Here is a 21408-nt window from a genome sequence, read left to right as displayed (position 1 = left end):
AAGCTCTCTCTCCCCCCCAGCTGTAGGACAGTAGAGCGTTCTAAGGCTGACCTCCAGGGGGAGCTGTTGTCTCTACGTTCTAAAGCTCTCTCTCCCCCCCCAGCTGTAGGACAGTGGAGCGTTCTAAGGCTGACCTCCAGGGGGAGCTGTTGTCTCTACGATCTAAAGCTCTCTCTCCCTTCCAGCTGTAGGACAGTGGAGCGTTCTACGGCTGACCTCCAGGGGGAGCTGTTGTCTCTACGTTCTAAAGCTCTCTCTCCCCCCCAGCTGTAGGACAGTGGAGCGTTCTAAGGCTGACCTCCAGGGGGAGCTGTTGTCTCTACGTTCTAAAGCTCTCTCTCCCTTCCAGCTGTAGGACAGTGGAGCGTTCTAAGGCTGACCTCTAGGGGGAGCTGTTGTCTCTACGTTCTAAAGCTCTCTCTCCCTTCCAGCTGTAGGACAGTGGAGCGTTCTAAGGCTGACCTCCAGGGGGAGCTGTTGTCTCTACGTTCTAAAGCTCTCTCTCCCCCCCCAGCTGTAGGACAGTGGAGCGTTCTAAGGCTGACCTCCAGGGGGAGCTGTTGTCTCTACGATCTAAAGCTCTAGAAGAGCAGAAGAAGAGAGAGACCCAGGAATCACTGGTCAGACGACTACAGAAGAGAGTGCTGCTGCTCACCAAGGTAGTGTGTGTTTGTGTCAGATGAACTCGTGGATTAAGTCTTAATGGTCAGTCAGTAGCCAGCGGGGCAGAGACAACGTTTAGTATGGGCACCACGCAACCTTGTGTGTGGGGGGGTCACAGTAAGCATCCTGAGGAGGACATCTTTACACTGTGTGTGTATCAATCTGTGTGTGTGGGGGGGGTCACAGTAAGCATCCTGAGGAGGACATCTTTACACCGTGTGTGTGTTGGGGGGTCACAGTAAGCATCCTGAGGAGGACATCTTTACACTGTGTGTGTATCAATCTGTGTGTGTGGGGGGTCACAGTAAGCATCCTGAGGAGGACATCTTTACACCGTGTGTGTATCAATCTGTGTGTTGGGGGTCACAGTAAGCATCCTGAGGAGGACATCTTTACACCGTGTGTGTATCAATCTGTGTGTGTTGGGGGTCACAGTAAGCATCCTGAGGAGGACATCTTTACACCGTGTGTGTATCAATCTGTGTGTGTGGGGGGTCACAGTAAGCATCCTGAGGAGGACATCTTTACACCGTGTGTGTATCTGTGTGTGTGGGGGGGTCACAGTAAGCATCCTGAGGAGGACATCTTTACACTGTGTGTGTATCAATCTGTGTGTTGGGGGTCACAGTAAGCATCCTGAGGAGGACATCTTTACACCGTGTGTGTATCAATCTGTGTGTGTTGGGGGTCACAGTAAGCATCCTGAGGAGGACATCTTTACACCGTGTGTGTATCAATCTGTGTGTGTGGGGGGGTCACAGTAAGCATCCTGAGGAGGACATCTTTACACCGTGTGTGTATCAATCTGTGTGTGTTGGGGGTCACAGTAAGCATCCTGAGGAGGACCTCTTTACACCGTGTGTGTATCTGTGTGTGTTGGGGGGTCACAGTAAGCATCCTGAGGAGGACATCTTTACACCGTGTGTGTATCTGTGTGTGTTGGGGGTCACAGTAAGCATCCTGAGGAGGACATCTTTACACCGTGTGTGTATCAATCTGTGTGTGTGTGGGGGGGTCACAGTAAGCATCCTGAGGAGGACATCTTTACACCGTGTGTGTATCAATCTGTGTGTGTGTTGGGGGTCACAGTAAGCATCCTGAGGAGGACATCTTTACACCGTGTGTGTATCAATCTGTGTGTGTGTGGGGGGTCACAGTAAGCATCCTGAGGAGGACATCTTTACACCGTGTGTGTATCAATCTGTGTGTGTGTGGGGGGTCACAGTAAGCATCCTGAGGAGGACATCTTTACACCGTGTGTGTATCAATCTGTGTGTGTGTGTGGGGGGTCACAGTAAGCATCCTGAGGAGGACATCTTTACACCGTGTGTGTATCTGTGTGTTGGGGGGGTCACAGTAAGCATCCTGAGGAGGACATCTTTACACCGTGTGTGTATCAATCTGTGTGTGTGTTGGGGTCACAGTAAGCATCCTGAGGAGGACATCTTTACACCGTGTGTGTATCAATCTGTGTGTGTGTGGGGGGTCACAGTAAGCATCCTGAGGAGGACATCTTTACACCGTGTGTGTATCAATCTGTGTGTGTGTGTGGGGGGTCACAGTAAGCATCCTGAGGAGGACATCTTTACACCGTGTGTGTATCTGTGTGTTGGGGGGGTCACAGTAAGCATCCTGAGGAGGACATCTTTACACCGTGTGTGTATCAATCTGTGTGTGTGTGGGGGGGTCACAGTAAGCATCCTGAGGAGGACATCTTTACACCGTGTGTGTGTTGGGGGGTCACAGTAAGCATCCTGAGGAGGACATCTTTACACCGTGTGTGTATCAATCTGTGTGTGTGGGGGGGTCACAGTAAGCATCCTGAGGAGGACATCTTTACACCGTGTGTGTATCAATCTGTGTGTGTGGGGGGGTCACAGTAAGCATCCTGAGGAGGACATCTTTACACCGTGTGTGGGTTGGGGGGTCACAGTAAGCATCCTGAGGAGGACGTCTTTACACCGTGTGTGTATCAATCTGTGTGTGTGTTGGGGGGTCACAGTAAGCATCCTGAGGAGGACATCTTTACACCGTGTGTGTATCAATCTGTGTGTGTGTTGGGGGGGTCACAGTAAGCATCCTGAGGAGGACATCTTTACACCGTGTGTGTATCAATCTGTGTGTGTGGGGGGGTCACAGTAAGCATCCTGAGGAGGACATCTTTACACCGTGTGTGTGTGTTGGGGGGTCACAGTAAGCATCCTGAGGAGGACATCTTTACACCGTGTGTGTATCAATCTGTGTTTGTGTTGGGGGTCACAGTAAGCATCCCGAGGAGGACATCTTTACACCGTGTGTGTATCAATCTGTGTGTGTGTTGGGGGGGTCACAGTAAGCATCCTGAGGAGGACATCTTTACACCGTGTGTGTATCAATCTGTGTTTGTGTTGGGGGTCACAGTAAGCATCCTGAGGAGGACATCTTTACACCGTGTGTGTATCAATCTGTGTGTGTGTTGGGGGGGTCACAGTAAGCATCCTGAGGAGGACATCTTTACACCGTGTGTGTATCAATCTGTGTGTGTTGGGGGGTCACAGTAAGCATCCTGAGGAGGACATCTTTACACCGTGTGTGGGTTGGGGGGTCACAGTAAGCATCCTGAGGAGGACATCTTTACACCGTGTGTGTATCTGTGTGTGTGTGGGGGGTCACAGTAAGCATCCTGAGGAGGACATCTTTACACCGTGTGTGTATCTGTGTGTGTGTGGGGGGTCACAGTAAGCATCCTGAGGAGGACATCTTTACACCGTGTGTGTGTCAATCTGTGTGTGTGTTTAGTCAGTCCATGCCAAGTTGTTTTAGTTCTTTGACAAATGACTGGCGAGAAAACAAAGTTCAGTCAGTTTGAATTAAACTGTCATTTCACACAATTTGGTTATTTTCTTTCTTTCTTTCTCTTTCTTTCTTTCTATCTTTCTCTCTCTCTCACCTTCCCTCTTTCTGTCTCTCTCTCCTTCATTGCTATGACAGACGTTGTGGCCGACTTATTTGACACGCCCCCATTTCCCTCTATATAGCCTCGTTATTGTCATTTTATTGTTACTTTTTATTTTCTACTTTATTTTACTTAGTAAATATTTTCTTAACTCTATTTCTTGAACTGCATTGTTGGTTAAGGGCTTGTAAGTAAGCATTTCACAGTGTTGTGTTCGGCGCATGTGACAAATAAAATGTGATTTGATTGCATGAGTCACATCAGTTAACATCATAGAAATAACATTCTACATTTCAGCAAGGCGTTGTTAAGAATCTGTTAATGCAGAAACTGATTCAACTGCACGAATGCCCGGCCGTCCCGTCTTCAAGCGTTTTTACGGTGACAGCAGTCATTTGGCTGGCCAATTACCATCATTCAAAATTCCATGACCATCACAGCCCCTACCACACACGTTCCAGAGATAACGATTTATGGAGAGTTATCGACCTCCACAGGCCTCACTTAGAAATTACACACACACATGCTTGCACACTCGTTTTGCACACATATACACGCGTAAAAGGGGTCCAGTTGTGTGTTAAAGGTCAACTCCACCAACATGAACACTTGGCTTATGACTAGGAAGTATTTAGTGATCCTAGACATTTTTTGTCAAATGTTAGTCAGACATTTCTACTGTGTTGTTTTTGAGTAGGATCCCTGAGATGACTTTTTTATATATATATATATTTATTTATAATTTTTCTATGGACAGTCATTTTCAGCGACCTATATAAACCGTCGGCGGAGAATGCGCTCTTTCCAAATAACCGATTATTTTCATAGTGAATTACTTGTAGACTTTTCGTTAGTTCTAATAGGCCTCCAGTGTTGGATGGTTGCTTGGACAGTCGCTGAGGCTGTATTTGTCTGTATCATTGAAAACACTTTATTTCAGATGCAGCAGGGTTAGCTACTTAGCTAGCTAGCGTTGATAACGTTAGCGCCAAAGATGCAGGCTGAGAGACTAGGATTCTGGTAATGATTTCATAATAAATGTTGTTCTAACATGTTGTTTTAAGACGGTCGCTAATATTTAAACTCAGCTGTTATTGCTGCGAACACTATTATTTTGCATGTAGCAGTCGGGCTAGCATATACAGTACTATGGTTAGCGCCGTTAGCCAGATTAGCATCAAAAGTGACAAAAGCCGATGTGCCTCAATAATCAGTGTGTTTTTAGTTGCCTCTCTCTTTGTGCGTGTGTTCCAGGAGCGTGATGGTATGCGTGCTATCCTGGAGTCCTATGATAGTGAGCTGTCTACTGGTGACTATACTCCTCAACTCAACCGCAGACTCAGAGAGGCAGAAGATATACTGACCAAGACACAGAACCACAATACACAGATGGAGGTACGGAGACACACACACACACACACACACACACACACACACACACACACACACACACACACACACACACACACACACACACACACACGTATTAGTGGGTTTGGCTATTTCAGCCACACCCGTTGCTGACAGGTGTATAAAATCAAGAACACAGCCATGCAATCTCCATACAAAAACATTGGCAGTAGAATGGCCGTACTGAAGAGCTCAGTGACTTTCAACGTGGCACCGTCACAGGATACCAGCTTTCCAACATGTCAGTTTGTGAAATTTCTGCCCTGCTAGAGCTGCCCCGGTCAACTGTAAGTGCTGTTATTTTGAAGTGGAAACGTCTAGGCGCAATAACTGCTCAGCCGTGAAGTGGTAGGCCACACAAGCTCACAGAATGGGACTGCTGAAGTGCGTAGCGCGTAAAAATCGCCTGTCCTCGGTTGCAACACTCACTACTGAGGACCAAACTGCCTCTGGAAGCAACGTCAGCACAATAACTGTTCGTCGGGAGCTTCATGAAATGGGTTTCCATGGCCGAGCAGCCGCACACAAGCCTAAGATCACCATGCGCAATGCCAAGTGTCGGCTGGAGTGGTGTAAAGCTCGCCGCCATTGGACTCTGGAGCAGTGGAAACGCGTTCTCTGGAGTGATGCATCACGCTTCACCATCTGGCAGTCTGATGGACAAATCTGGGTTTGGCAGATGCCAGGAGAACGCGCTACCTGCCCCAATGCACAGTGCCAACTGTAAAATTTGGTGGAGGAGGAATAATGATCTGGGGCTGTTTTGTCATGGTTCAGCCTAGGCTGAACCATACTTCCAGTTAAGGGAAATCTTAACGCTACAGAATACAATGACATTCTAGACGATTCTGTGCTCCCAACTTTGTGGCAACAGTTTGGGGAAGGCCATTTCCTGTTTCAGCATGACAATGCCCCCGTGCACAAAGCGAGGTCCATACAGAAATGGTTTGTCGAGATCGGTGTGGAAGAACTTGACTGTCCTGCACAGATCCCTGACCTCAACCCCATCGAACACCTTTGGGATGAATTGGAACACCGACTGCGAGCCAGGCCTAATTGCCCAACATCAGTGCCCAGCCGACCTCACTAATGCTCTTGTGGCTGAATGGAAGCAAATCCCATCAGCAATGTTCTGACATCTAGTGGAAAGCCTTCCCAGAAGAGTGGAGGCGGTTATAGAATATTTCTCTCTCTCTCTCCCTCTCTCTCTCTCACACACACACACACACACACACACACACACACACACACACACACACACACACACACACACACACACACACACACACACACACAAAGACACCTTGTCTAAATAGTGTTTTTCTCTTCTGCAGGTTCTGTTGACTACAGCCCAAGAGGAGGCTGGGGCCCTCAAACTACAAGCACAGACTGTGAGTATACACACAGCTGTGAAATAAAGCGTGTTATTCCTAGACAGCAGTCGTTTATAACACACACTTGGCTGTTGCTGTTCCTGTTGCCAGGGTAATGTCACCATTGCCGTGGTGATGGGAAGTGACACGTGTGAAATCGTCTCGTCTCGCCACACGCACACACACACATCCTCTCGTCTCCCCACCTTGTGATTACCTCTCCGTCTGAGGAGAGACAGAGGAAGAAGATGAGAGGGGGTCGAATAAATGTATCATTCTGTGTCTGAGTGGTGTTGAATCACTAGCCGCATCTCTCCTCTCATCCCTCGTTACCCAGCCATCTCCTTCATTGATTAGTTTAAATCAGAGGATGGGGGGGGGATGCGCCTGTGTGCTGTCTGTTTAGAGAATAGTGGAATAGATCATTTAGAGGGAGATGGAAGAGATGGAGTCAGTGGGAAGAAGGGAGAGAGGGAGTCAGTGGGAAGAAGGGGGAGAGGGAGTCAGTGGGAAGAAGGGAGAGAGGGAGTCAGTGGGAAGAAGGGGGAGAGGGAGTCAGTGGGAAGAAGGGGGAGAGGGAGTCAGTGGGAAGAAGGGGGAGAGGGAGTCAGTGGGAAGAAGGGGGAGAGGGAGTCAGTGGGAAGAAGGGGCGAGGGAGTCAGTGGGAAGAAGGGGGCGAGGGAGTCAGTGGGAAGAAGGGGGAGAGGGAGTCAGTGGGAAGAAGGGGGAGAGGGAGTCAGTGGGAAGAAGGGGGAGAGGGAGTCAGTGGGAAGAAGGGGGAGAGGGAGTCAGTGGGAAGAAGGGGGAGTCAGTGGGAAGAAGGGGGAGAGGGAGTCAGTGGGAAGAAGGGGGAGAGGGAGTCAGTGGGAAGAAGAGGGAGAGGGAGTCAGTGGGAAGAAGGGGGAGAGGGAGTCAGTGGGAAGAAGGGGGAGAGGGAGTCAGTGGGAAGAAGGGGGAGAGGGAGTCAGTGGGAAGAAGGGGGAGAGGGAGTCAGTGGGAAGAAGGGGCGAGGGAGTCAGTGGGAAGAAGGGGGAGAGGGAGTCAGTGGGAAGAAGGGGGAGAGGGAGTCAGTGGGAAGAAGGGGGAGAGGGAGTCAGTGGGAAGAAGGGGGAGAGGGAGTCAGTGGGAAGAAGGGGGAGTCAGTGGGAAGAAGAGGGAGTCAGTGGGAAGAAGGGGGAGAGGGAGTCAGTGGGAAGAAGGGGGAGAGGGAGTCAGTGGGAAGAAGGGGGAGAGGGAGTCAGTGGGAAGAAGGGGGAGAGGGAGTCAGTGGGAAGAAGGGAGAGAGGGAGTCAGTGGGAAGAAGGGGGAGAGGGAGTCAGTGGGAAGAAGGGGGAGAGGGAGTCAGTGGGAAGAAGGGGGAGAGGGAGTCAGTGGGAAGAAGGGGGAGAGGGAGTCAGTGGGAAGAAGGGGGAGAGGGAGTCAGTGGGAAGAAGGGGGAGAGGGAGTCAGTGGGAAGAAGGGGGAGAGGGAGTCAGTGGGAAGAAGGGGGAGAGGGAGTCAGTGGGAAGAAGGGGGAGAGGGAGTCCGTGGGAAGAAGAGGGAGTCAGTGGGAAGAAGAGGGAGTCAGTGGGAAGAAGGGGGAGAGGGAGTCAGTGGGAAGAAGAGGGAGAGGGAGTCAGTGGGAAGAAGAGGGAGAGGGAGTCAGTGGGAAGAAGAGGGAGTCAGTGGGAAGAAGAGGGAGAGGGAGTCAGTGGGAAGAAGGGGGAGAGGGAGTCAGTGGGAAGAAGAGGGAGTCAGTGGGAAGAAGGGGGAGTCAGTGGGAAGAAGAGGGAGAGGGAGTCAGTGGGAAGAAGGGGGAGTCAGTGGGAAGAAGGGGGAGAGGGAGTCAGTGGGAAGAAGGGGGAGAGGGAGTCAGTGGGAAGAAGGGGGAGAGGGAGTCAGTGGGAAGAAGAGGGAGTCAGTGGGAAGAAGGGAGAGAGGGAGTCAGTGGGAAGAAGGGGGAGAGGGAGTCAGTGGGAAGAAGGGGGAGAGGGAGTCAGTGGGAAGAAGGGGGAGAGGGAGTCAGTGGGAAGAAGGGGGAGAGGGAGTCAGTGGGAAGAAGGGGGAGAGGGAGTCAGTGGGAAGAAGGGGGAGAGGGAGTCAGTGGGAAGAAGGGGGAGAGGGATGGGGGAAGGACGGAAGAATGAGGGAAGAGGGAGGGAGGGGGGGGGAGGCATCAGTGATTGGATCTGTTTTTATGTTAGTCTAGGTTGATGTTAGTCTAGGTTAATGTTAGTCTCTGTGTGTCTGTTCTAGGTGCAGTTGGAGCTGGAGGTTCTGAAGAAGCAGCGAGACTCCGTCGCCGAGGGCAACCCCTTAGTAACAAACGAGGAGGTCAACGCACTCAGGTAACTCACACACACACACACACTTAACACCCGTACCAGTAGAGATGTGAAGTAGCTGTATGAATACCATACTGAACCATTTACAGAGAGGAGGAGGAGAGAGAGGGACAGAAAGGGTAGGACTGATGAGACTAAATTATATATAGTGGGGTACACTGGGAGGATGAGTGAGAGAGGAGAGAATGGAGTGAGTGTAGAGGTCAGACGGCTGGCTAGTGAGGGTAGAGGTCAGACGGCTGGCTAGTGAGGGTAGAGGTCAGAGGTCAGACGGCTGGCTAGTGAGGGTAGAGGTCAGACGGCTGGCTAGTGAGGGTAGAGGTCAGACGGCTGGCTAGTGAGGGTAGAGGTCAGACGGCTGGCTAGTGAGGGTAGAGGTCAGACGGCTGGCTAGTGAGGGTAGAGGTCAGACGGCTGGCTAGTGAGGGTAGAGGTCAGACGGCTGGCTAGTGAGGGTAGAGGTCAGACGGCTGGCTAGTGAGGGTAGAGGTCAGACGGCTGGCTAGTGAGGGTAGAGGTCAGACGGCTGGCTAGTGAGGGTAGAGGTCAGACGGCTGGCTAGTGAGGGTAGAGGTCAGACGGCTGGCTAGTGAGGGTAGAGGTCAGACGGCTGGCTAGTGAGGGTAGAGGTCAGACGGCTGGCTAGTGAGGGTAGAGGTCAGACGGCTGGCTAGTGAGGGTAGAGGTCAGAGGTCAGACGGCTGGCTAGTGAGGGGAGAGGTCAGGCGGCTGGCTAGTGAGTGTAGAGGTCAGACGGCTGGCTAGTGAGGGTAGAGGTCAGACGGCTGGCTAGTGAGGGTAGAGGTCAGAGGTCAGACGGCTGGCTAGTGAGGGTAGAGGTCAGACGGCTGGCTAGTGAGGGGAGAGGTCAGACGGCTGGCTAGTGAGGGGAGAGGTCAGACGGCTGGCTAGTGAGGGGAGAGGTCAGGCGGCTGGCTAGTGAGTGTAGAGGTCAGACGGCTGGCTAGTGAGGGTAGAGGTCAGACGGCTGGCTAGTGAGGGGAGAGGTCAGACGGCTGGCTAGTGAGGGTAGAGGTCAGAGGTCAGACGGCTGGCTAGTGAGGGTAGAGGTCAGACGGTGTAGCTGTATAGTGATGTATTCATCTAGTGAGACATGACTCTCTGTCTACCCCATCAATATACAGGAAGGGATGGAGAGGAGAGAGAGAGGGAGGGAGGGATGGAGAGGAGAGAGAGAGGGAGGGATGGAGAGGAGAGAGAGAGAGAGAGGGAGGGATGGAGAGGAGAGAGAGAGAGAGGGATGGAGAGGAGAGAGGGAGGGAGGGATGGAGAGGAGAGAGGGAGGGAGGGATGGAGAGGAGAGAGAGAGGGAGGGAGGGATGGAGAGGAGAGGGAGGGAGGGATGGAGAGGAGAGGAGGGATGGAGAGGAGAGAGGGAGGGATGGAGAGGAGAGAGGGAGGGATGGAGAGGAGAGAGGGAGGGATGGAGAGGAGAGAGGGAGGGATGGAGAGGAGAGAGGGAGGAGAGGAGAGATGGAGGGAGGGATGGAGAGGAGAGAGTGATGGATGGAGACGGGAAGGAGGGAGGTTTAGTTTGAGTTGTGGAGAATAATGAGACATGACTCTCTCTTCGCCCCATCAATATACAGGGAGGCTGGGAGGGATACATGGAGAAGAGGTTAGTTAGAGGTGGGGGGTGAAAGAGAGGGAGGAGGAGGAGGAGGAGGAGGAGGAGAGAAAGACCAGGAGAGAGAAGCGAGGTCCACTTAGCGATTGGGAGCGATAGAGAAAGAGGAGAGATGGAGGTCAGACTGGTATGGGGGAGAAGGGAGAATAAAGGAGTTGCTAATGTGATGTAGAGTGAGCGAGACACGAATCCTATCGAGGAAGTCCCCTGACATTACTATCACACTGGAGATCAACGAGCTCACTCAACTACTAGACACACAGAACGTTAGAACACTCAACTACTAGACACACAGAACGTTAGAACACTCAACTACTAGACACACAGAACGTTAGAACACTCAACTACTAGACACACAGAACGTTAGAACACTCAACTACTAGACACACAGAACGTTAGAACACTCAACTACTAGACACACAGAACGTTAGAACACTCAACTACTAGACACACAGAACGTTAGAACACTCAACTACTAGACACACAGAACGTTAGAACACTCAACTACTAGACACACAGAACGTTAGAACACAAAACTACACAGCATAGAACTATAGAACATAAAACTATTCATAGGTTGCACCTCGGTCACTGGGTCGCGTCATGCCATCGTTATGGACGTTCTCAAGCTGCCCTCCACCAGCGACGTCATAGTGGTGATAAACCCAGTCATTCTGGACGGAGGCTAACTACTGTTTAGTCTGAATTACACTATAGAGCCTGGAAATACCATCACATTGCTAAAGTAGTCAATCATTTAGTAGGAAATAACTTTGCCAGCATTTATCATGTCGTCAAATTTACTTTAGACAGGTGTCAATGTTGTAATTAGCTAGCAAAGTTTGTCAACAATAGCTAACAATGCAAACGTTATACTGAATCTAAAGTCGATCTGGTGACATCAAGATGATGACCAAAGGTTTTCCTACTCATTATTTGGCTCCTGTTGAATGTCTTTGTATTTCCAAGCCACTATAATTCACTTTTGGAGAAATCTTCATCAGCGCTCATTGACAGTGCATGGAGTAGAATGCTCAGTCGGGCATCAGTCCAAAACGAACGTTCAGACCAATATTGGGACGAAACGTGCAACCCATGAATAGAACACCAAACGTTGGAACACAGAACTGTAGAACATAGAAGTGAAGAATGAAGAACATTAGAATGTATGAAGCTGTATCTTTAGCTAGGTGTCTTGTTGGGTTGTTATATTAGGATTAGATGGTGTTCAGTTCATGTAGTCATGGTGGTCCTCTGTAGCTCAATTGGTAGAGCATGGTGCTTGTAACGCCAGGGTAGTGGGTTCGATCCCCGGGACCACCCATACGTAAAAATGTATGCACACATGACTGTAAGTCGCTTTGGATAAAAGCGTCTGCTAAATGGTTTATTATTATTATTATTATTATAAGACATTACATCACAATGGACTGACACACACACAGATGCTTTCCACTTACTTACATTCCTTATGTAAACTACACACTGAACACACAAAGACAGACACACACATTTCCATCAATTACACACGTTGTGATTAGTGTTTCTGTTCCATTACTGCCTGGATATCAAAACAAACATTCAGCTCATTAATGGAGTGGAGACACACACACACACACACCACTCCATTACACATACAATGATGATCGCTGTTGAGCTCATCTAAGGAGTTAGTGTGTGTGTGTGTGTGTGTTGTGTGTGTGTGTTGTGTGTGTGTGTGTGTGTGTGTGTGTGTGTGTGTGTGTGTGTGTCGGCAGGCTGAAGATTGAGGAGTTGGAGGGAGAGAGACGACGTCTGGAAGAACAGAACAATGTTCTAGAGCTGAGGCTGGAGAGACACAATTTACAGGTACACAGACGTGTGTGTGTGTGGGTGTGTGTGTGTGTGTCTGCCATCACATGGTCCTACCCTGTACGATAGGCTATAGAAACACTGCTAGCCGAACACAACGGTCTCTTGCTCGGTGCGCAATTGAATTAAAGGGAAACTACCTGATCTTTCCCAGATCTAAAAAGTGGTCTCCTGATGTGGTTTTTCTATTAAAAAAAATATATATGTTTTTTTTTTTGTAGTGAAAACCTAAAACTAGGAAAACCGGGGAAACAGAATTTGTCAAACTAAATGGAATTAGTCAAAAAGATCAAACCGCTTTTTAAAGAGCTCTACTGTGTCCTTTTTTCCCCCTCCAAACAATCAATGTATGATATTGTCAAGTTAAAATGTGTGTGTGTAGAGGGTCGGTCATTATAGGCTACTTGCTCGGCCCGCAAATGAAAGATGAAATCACCTGCTATAGAAATGATGAGCGCGTCGTCCACTTCCCTGTGAGATCTCCTCTCTCCACCCCCACCGACACCAACAGTCTTTCTATGAGGAGGATGTGTCAGAATGTGTGGGTGATGGGTCCTGAACTCTCTACTGTCTCTGTACTGTCAGTCCCTGTCAAACCAGACCCTGTGTGAGACTGTGTTGGCGTGTACTGGATATGTAGACAGACAGACTGTGTTGGAGTGTCCTGGATATGTAGACAGACAGACTGTGTTGGAGTGTCCTGGATATGTAGACAGACGGACTGTGTTGGCGTGTCCTGGATATGTAGACAGACAGACTGTGTTGGAGTGTCCTGGATATGTAGACAGACAGACTGTGTTGGAGTGTCCTGGATATGTAGACAGACAGACTGTGTTGGAGTGTCCTGGATATGTAGACAGACAGACTGTGTTGGAGTGTACTGGATATGTAGACAGACAGACTGTGTTGGAGTGTCCTGGATATGTAGACAGACAGACTGTGTTGGAGTGTACTGGATATGTAGACAGACAGACTGTGTTGGAGTGTCCTGGATATGTAGACAGACAGACTGTGTTGGAGTGTCCTGGATATGTAGACAGACAGACTGTGTTGGAGTGTCCTGGATATGTAGACAGACAGACTGTGTTGGAGTGTACTGGATATGTAGACAGACAGACTGTGTTGGAGTGTCCTGGATATGTAGACAGACAGACTGTGTTGGAGTGTCCTGGATATGTAGACAGACAGACTGTGTTGGAGTGTACTGGATATGTAGACAGACAGACTGTGTTGGCGTGTACTGGATATGTAGACAGACAGACTGTGTTGGAGTGTCCTGGATATGTAGACAGACAGACTGTGTTGGAGTGTACTGGATATGTAGACAGACAGACTGTGTTGGAGTGTACTGGATATGTAGACAGACAGACTGTGTTGGAGTGTCCTGGATATGTAGACAGACAGACTGTGTTGGAGTGTCCTGGATATGTAGACAGACAGACTGTGTTGGAGTGTCCTGGATATGTAGACAGACAGACTGTGTTGGAGTGTCCTGGATATGTAGACAGACAGACTGTGTTGGAGTGTCCTGGATATGTAGACAGACAGACTGTGTTGGCGTGTCCTGGATATGTAGACAGACAGACTGGGTTGGCGTGTCCTGGATATGTAGACAGACAGACTGGGTTGGAGTGTCCTGGATATGTAGACAGACAGACTGGGTTGGAGTGTCCTGGATATGTAGACAGACAGACTGTGTTGGAGTGTCCTGGATATGTAGACAGACAGACTGTGTTGGAGTGTCCTGGATATGTAGACAGACAGACTGTGTTGGCGTGTCCTGGATATGTAGACAGACAGACTGTGTTCAGTTTGATAGGTGACACACTGAGACAGACATAGACAGTAGAACATCATTACTTTCCCACGGTTGACAATGACATGGGAACAAGTGCTGTATTGGCCATTGAAGAAAGGCTTGACAGACTGACACACAGACAGAGGGAACACTGTCTTTGGTGGCGGGTCTGTCTCTCTGCCTCAATTGCTCTCTCTCTCCCTCTCTCCCCTCTCTCCCTATCTATCCCTCTCTCCTTTTCTCTTTCCCTCCCTCCCTCTCTCCCTCTCTCCTTCTATCCCTCTCTCCTTCTCTTTCCCTCCCTCCTCTCCCTCCCTCCCTCCCCTCTCTCCCTCCCCTCTCTCCTCTCTCTCCCTATCCCTCCCTATCTATCCCTCTCTCTCTTTCCCTCCCTCTCTCCTTCTCTCTACCTCTCTCCTTCACCTCCTTCTCTATTTCCCTCCCTCCCTCCCTCCCTCCCTCCTCTCTCTCCCTATCTATCTATCCCTCTCTCCTTCTCTCTTTATTTCCCTCTCTCCCTCTCTCCTCTCTCTCCCTCTCTCCTCTCTCTCCCTCTCGATCTCTCTCTCAGCTACTGCAGCCAAGGAGAACATGGGCCTCTCTCATTTCAATGTAAAGGTCTTTATTGGGAAACATATGGGAAACATATGTTTACATGGCCATATCAAGTTAAATAGAAAATAATCAGAAATGAACAGTAACCAGACATTTCAAATGTCATGTCTATATGCAGTGTTGTAACAATGTGCAAATGGTGTTAGTTCTTCACTGATTGCCCTTTTCTTGTGGCAACAGGTCACAAATATTGCTGCTGTGATTGCACACTGTGGTATTTCACCCAATAGATATGGGAGTTTATCAATATTGGGGGGGTTTTCAAATTTTTTGTGCGTTTGTGTAATCTGAGGGAAGTATGTGTCTCTAATATGGTCATACATTTGGCAGTAGGTTAGGAAGTGCAGCTCAGTTTCCACCTCATTTTGTGGGCAGTGTGCACATAGCCTGTCTTCTCTTGAGAGCCAGGTCTGCCTACGGCGGCCTTTCTCAATAGCAAGGCTATGCTCACTGAGTCTGTACATAGTCAAAGCTTTCCTTAATTTTGGTCAGGTATTCTGCCACTGTGTACTCTCTGTTTAGGGCCAAATAGCATTCCAGTTTGCGCAGTTTTTTTGGTGAATTCTTTCCAATGTATCAAGTAATTATATTTTTGTTTTCTCATGATTTGGTTGGGTCTAATTGTGTTGCTGTCCTGGGGCTCTGTGGGGTCTGTTTGTGTTTGTGAACAGAGCCCCAGGACCAGCTTGCTTAGGGGACTCTTCTCCAGGTTAATCTCTCTGTAGGTGATGGCTTTGTTATGGAAGGTTTGGGAATCGCTTCCTTTTAGGTGGTTGTAGAATCTCTCTCTCTCTCACTCACTCACTCACTCACTCATTCACTCACTCAGTCTCTCCTCTCTTTTCTCAGTCTCTCACTGTGGTTCATCAGTCTCTCCTCTCTTTTCTCAGTCTTTCACTGTGGTTCATCACACACACATATATCATCTAATCCTGCCTCTCACATCTCACCAAGTTTCTAAACTACCTCTCTATTTAGACCTGATCCCCTTCTCTTTTAAATTGGCTGGAGGTGTTGGCTCAGCTGTGTGTGTGTGTGTGTGTGTGTGTGTTACGGTAGTGTGTGTGTGTGTGTGTGTTACGGTAGTGTGTGTGTGTTACGATAGTGTGTGTGTTACGGTAGTGTGTGTGTGTGTGTGTGTATGTTACGGTAGTGTGTGTGTTACGGTAGTGTGTGCGCGCGGTCTCTCCCCCAGCTCGCAGGAGTGATGTGCTTTTGGTCCGCCAATGAAGTGTCTTTGTTCCAGCGAGGGGCTTGTGGTTCTTCATGCTTGACAATTGGTTTGTGTGAGAGATAGTAAATCCAATGTGTTTAGAGTGGGACAGACCGGGTGATTTTTAGGGTCTATTACGGTAGAGTGTCTAGGGACCTTCAGAATGGGAATCCAATGATGAAGCAGGTATCAGTAACTAACTGATTTCACTGGCCGCCTTTGATCATAGCTGCGGCTATCACGACCTTGAATGTCTAAAGAATGTCTCAATTGTTACTCAAAGTGGACAAACTAGTTTCAATTAGGGCTGTGGCGGTCATGAAATTTTGTCAGCCGGTGATTGTCAAGCAAATAACTGCCGGTCTCACGGTAATTGGCCGTTAATTAACATAAACAAATGTAGCATCTCCTGGCTTCCACCCATAGCCTTACAAGCCACGGATGCAGACCTTTGGAACATCTACATTTAAAAAAGTCTAATAAATCCATGTAATATAGCCAACACAATCACAAAGAATCCATTATTTATTTTAGACAGGTCTAAAGAAACATGATATGAAGAAAATGTAGTCTATTTCAGAAGAACAGAATAGAATACTCTGAGTTGTCCTTATGTTAGGCCCTGATCTGGCTGTGGGCTACACTAGTTCATTTAGCAGACAAGATTTGCTTAGAATTCCGTGGCATTATTTTATAGTATGAAGGATATAATTGAACATAGCTGAATAAAATAGAAAGGATATTTTCTCCAAACGATTTGAGGGAGTGCGCACATGCGGTTAACAAAAACAGGTACTCCTATATGCTTAATTTAGAGTTATTTATGCAACTTTAATTCTGATACTACTGTTGGGCTATATGTTTTGATTTTTAATACATTTCATGGCTGCATGATGCAACTCTAATGATGATTTTAGAAAAGTTGCATGAAAGGCATGAGCTCTGCTTAGTTTTTTGTGCAGGCTGTACACACTTCATCAGTCTCTCATTCACAATTTGACAAGCACTTGATAATGCCTCAAATTTCTCGTTGGCATTCCCTTTGTGTGAAAGTAATGCCCCCTAAAAAAAAAAAATCCATGCCTTTTGAGGCCAGTGGCCGTTGTGCCCTGGGGCTGAATATAATAATTATAATTCCCTTCTCCTGGCTGCGTGCCGAAGCACCTCTCACTCACATGGCTCTCCGTCACGTGATCGGGTCTTTCTCACAGGCTACAAGTGAAGACTGACACATCGGGGACGCAACCGCATCCTTATCCAATTCCTAGGCGCGCATATTGAAGTTATTGGAAGAACTGTCTACATTTGCTTTTCACCAGCCAACAAGATGAGTCTAACGAACAGCAAAAGCACTAGCCTATGTCAATCTACTATCCCCCATAGTGCAAAAGTCGACCTATTCTGTGCGATAAATAAATATTCCAAACATAGTCTGGTACAGTTGTGGGATGCGACAGATCCCAAATTAATACAACCACTAGCATCAAAAAACCTGTTTTAAGCAATGAGCCTGACTCAACAGATGAGAACGTTTAGCTTAAAATGTTGATAAACTATTAGGCTATTTCTTCCCATTATAAGCACAGCAATGCACACACAGCAGTAGGCTATAAGCGCGAATGTTCCATTAGCAGGAAACACCATTCTGAAAAGTGACCACAAATGTGATTATGCATGTAAAGCTTTTGTTATAATTTTCACCATAAAAATGCACCTTTATCTTCCCCAAACTTGAAAGTCCCGCGCTGCGTATGTATTTAGACTCCACACCAGTTGTAAAGTGGATTAATGTGCTTCATTTTAAGAAGTTATTTTGCCACTTTAATTGTGATACAAACCTTTATCAAAACATATATTGTGCATTCGGAAAGTATTCAGACCCCTTGACTTTTTCCACATTTTGTTACGTTACAGCCTTATTCTAAAATTGATTGTTTTTTTTCTCATCAATCTACACACAATAACCCATAATGACGAAGCAAAAACAGGCTTTTATAATTTTTTGCAAATGTGTGTGTATATATAACAAAAACTGGAATATGACATTTACCTAAGTATTCAGACAGCGATTACAGCCTCGAGTCTTCTTGGGTATGATGCTACAAGCTTTTTTTTTTTTGTTGGTAGATCAGCTTTAATATTTCAGATAGATTGTAACTTCCATCAATGTAATTGTCTGCATCACTTCAAATCCCCCATATGTTTTTTTTCTCGCAAATATATATATATATATATACACACACACACACACACACACACACACACACACACAAACATATCCCCTTTTAAACTATATTTCCCTTCACTACTCTCCAACCCCAGCTTGATGCTACAAGCTTGGCACACCTGTATTTGGGGAGTTTCTCCCATTCTTCTCTGCAGATCCTCTCAAGCTCTGTCAGGTAAGATGGGGAGCGTCACTGCACAGCTATTTTCAGGTCTCTCCGGAGATGTTCGATCGGGTTCAAGTCCGGGCTCTGGCTGGGCCTCTCAAGGACATTCAGAGACTTGTCCCGAAGCAACTCATGCGTTGTCTTGGCTGTGTGCTTAGGGTCGTTGTCCTGTTGGAAGGTGAACCTTCGCCCCAGTCTGAGGTCCTGAGCACTCTGGAGCAGGTTTTCATCAAGGATCTCTCTGTACTTTGCTCCATTCATCTTTGCCTCAATCCTGACTAGTCTCTGCCGCTGAAAAACATCCCCATAGCATGATGCTGCCACCACCTTGCTTCACCGTAGGGATGGTGCCAGGCTTCCTCCAGACGTGACACTTGGCATTCAGTCCAAAGAGTTCAATTTTGGTTTAATCAGACCAGAGAATCTTGTTTCTCATGGTCTGAAAGTCCTTTGGGGTCTTTTGGAGTGAGCTGTCGTGCCTTTTACTGAGGAGTGGCATCCGTCTGGCCACTCTACCATAAAGGCCTGACTTGGTGGAGTGCTGCAGAGATGGTTGTCCTTCTGGAAGGTTCTCCCAACTCCACAGAGGAACTCTGGAGCTCTGTCAGAGTGACCATCAGGTTCTAGGTCACCTCCCGGACCAAGGCATTCTCCCCCGATTGCTCAGTTTGGATGAGCGACCAGCTCTAGGAAGAGTCTTGGTGGTTCCAAACTTCTTCCATTTAAGAATGATGGCGGCCACTGTGTTCTTGGGGACCTTCAATGCTGCAGAAATGTTTTGGAACCCTTCCCCAGATCTGTGCCTTGACACAATCCTGTCTCAGAGCTCTACAGACAATTCCTTCGACCTCATGGCTTGGTTTTTGCTCTGACATGCACTGTCAACTGTGGGACTGTATATAGACAGGTGTGTTGTTTTCCAAATCATGTCCGATCAATTGAATTTACCACAGGTGGACTCCAATCAAGTTGTAGAAACATCTCAAGGATGATCAATGGAAACAGGATGCACCTGAGCTCAATTTCGAGTCTCATAGCAAAGGGTCTGAATACATATGTAAAATAAGGTATTTCGGTTTTTTATTTTTAATGCTTTTGCAAACATTTCTAAAAACCTGTTTTCGCTTTGTCATTATGGGGTATTGTGTGTAGATTGATGAGGGGGGGGGAATAATTGTATCCATTTTAGAATAAGGCTGTAACATAACAAAATGTGGAAAAAGTGAAGTGTTCTGAATACTTTCCGAATGCACTGTAGGTCTATGGCCTACGCTACATGAGGTGCGACTGATTAGAAAAAGTAAACAAAAAAAAGCATGCGCTGTTTCTTGCCTTAAACTGGGCATCATTCACAAGTGATAGGCTAATATTGTCTCCCATCACACTATTCTTGATTTAATCCTGTCTTTACATATACTAAATAAAATATGTGTGAAATTTGTTTTTATTTAGAATGGACCATTATCATGCACCTGAATCGAAACGGGCAGCTGAAAAAAATCGATGAACTTAAATAGCAAATGGAGGACGCTTTTCCTGTGGTTCATTTTCAGCCAGCCAGGTAGGCTGTACTCCTCTTGAAAAGAGAAGCAATGTGGTTAATATTAGGAAAGTTGATAAATAAATATAGTAGGCCTAGCCTATAGAAATCTGATGGGATCCTCCTCTTTTTAATAGAGGCCATCACTCTGTTTTCTCACCGAATTCCGTAGCCTATAGAAATGTTTTGCAACATGGGCTCATGGGCTCTCATGAAGTGTTTAATTAGATTTTAGATGACATTTGCGTTGATGTCAGAGTGTTGAGTACCAGGCAGTTATCAAGTTTGGTAGGCTACTAATGACCATCAGCAGCATCAGAGCTTGGAGAAGCCTAATTACCGTGACTAAACGGTCACGTGGAATTTGACTGCCATCATGACTCGTGACCGCCGGTGTGGCGGTAATATGGTCACCGTATCAGCCCTAGTTTCAACTGAACTCATCCTCTCTGTGTGTGTGTGGATCTTAATAGAATCAGTCCTACTGTTGTCCCAGTCCTGATGGTCCCTAAAGCCACACAGAGATTAGATTCCCTATTCCACAGCAGTGATGTGATGGGACACTATCAACTAAATAGCATTTTAGATTAGACTGCTAGTTTAGAGTCTGGGTACTTATTTAGAAGACCTTCACATTGTCTGAGGTAGACATGAAGGGTAGCTTTTTCTCTCACTTTCTGTCTCTGTCACACAGACACTTCCTTTCCGTGTGTTCTGGTTACAGACACTTCCTGCCCCTGTGTTCTGGTTACACAGACACTTCCTGCCCCTGTGTTCTTGTTACACAGACACTTCCTGCCCCTGTGTTCTGGTTACACAGACACTTCCCGCCCCTGTGTTTTGGTCTCACAGACACTTCCTGCCCCTGTGTTCTGGTCTAATTTTGAGATCTTTCTGGCCTCCAGTTCCAAACCGTTTTGTAACCTTTCCTGTGAGCTCTCTCCTCTTCCTCTCTCTCCTCATCTCTCTCCTCTTCATCTCACTCCTCTCTCTCCTCTTCATCTCTCTCCTCTTCATCACTCTCCTCTTCATCTCACTCCTCTCTCTCCTCTTCATCTCTGTCCTCTTCATCTCTCTCTCTTCATCTCTCTCTTCTCTCACTCATTAAGAGAAAAAATATGAAGGTGTTCCGCTCTACTTATTAAGATCACAAATGACACTGTAGGAGACTTGGTTTTCCTTTCTTCTTTAAAGGCAGTAGTGGAAACACAGGAATCACACACACACACACACACACACACACACACACACACTACATACTCCCACACACACACACACACACACACACACACACACACACACACACACACACACACACCCCGACACACACACACACACACACACATTCTTCCATTTGTGACTGGGTTTCTCCAATTAGCGTAGGCGGACGTTCTAAAGCAGAACGTTATCAAGCTTTACTAAAATGCACCAACCCAGACACAGCCTCTATGGTTTTACATGTCTGTGTTTTAGATGGATGCACCAACCGTGACACAGCCTCTACGGTTTTACATGTCTGTGTTTTAGATGAATGCGCCAACCGTGACACAGCCTCTACGGTTTTACATGTCTGTGTTTTAGATGGATGCACCAACCGTGACACAGCCTCTATGGTTTTACATGTCTGTGTTTTAGATGGATGCGC

At 47.5% G+C, this 21408-nt stretch overlaps 1 protein-coding gene across 1 annotated transcript in view; it reads left to right on the top strand.

The window, feature by feature from the left end:
- The window catches only part of mad1l1 (mitotic arrest deficient 1 like 1), a 56001-nt gene that overhangs the window by 18697 nt on the left and 15896 nt on the right, over positions 1-21408 (top strand). Inside the window, exons 11-15 of the mRNA XM_084198799.1 lie at positions 515-659; positions 4853-4993; positions 6343-6399; positions 8617-8708; positions 12111-12201. Coding sequence (XP_084054925.1) covers positions 515-659; positions 4853-4993; positions 6343-6399; positions 8617-8708; positions 12111-12201 — 526 coding nt within the window. The remainder of the gene's footprint in view (positions 1-514; positions 660-4852; positions 4994-6342; positions 6400-8616; positions 8709-12110; positions 12202-21408) is intronic.

This window comes from Coregonus lavaretus (assembly GCF_964263955.1).
Source record: "Coregonus lavaretus genome assembly, contig: HAP1_SCAFFOLD_79, whole genome shotgun sequence".
Taxonomy (NCBI): Eukaryota; Metazoa; Chordata; class Actinopteri; order Salmoniformes; family Salmonidae; genus Coregonus; species Coregonus lavaretus.
This window is presented reverse-complemented; position numbering and strand designations above follow the sequence as displayed.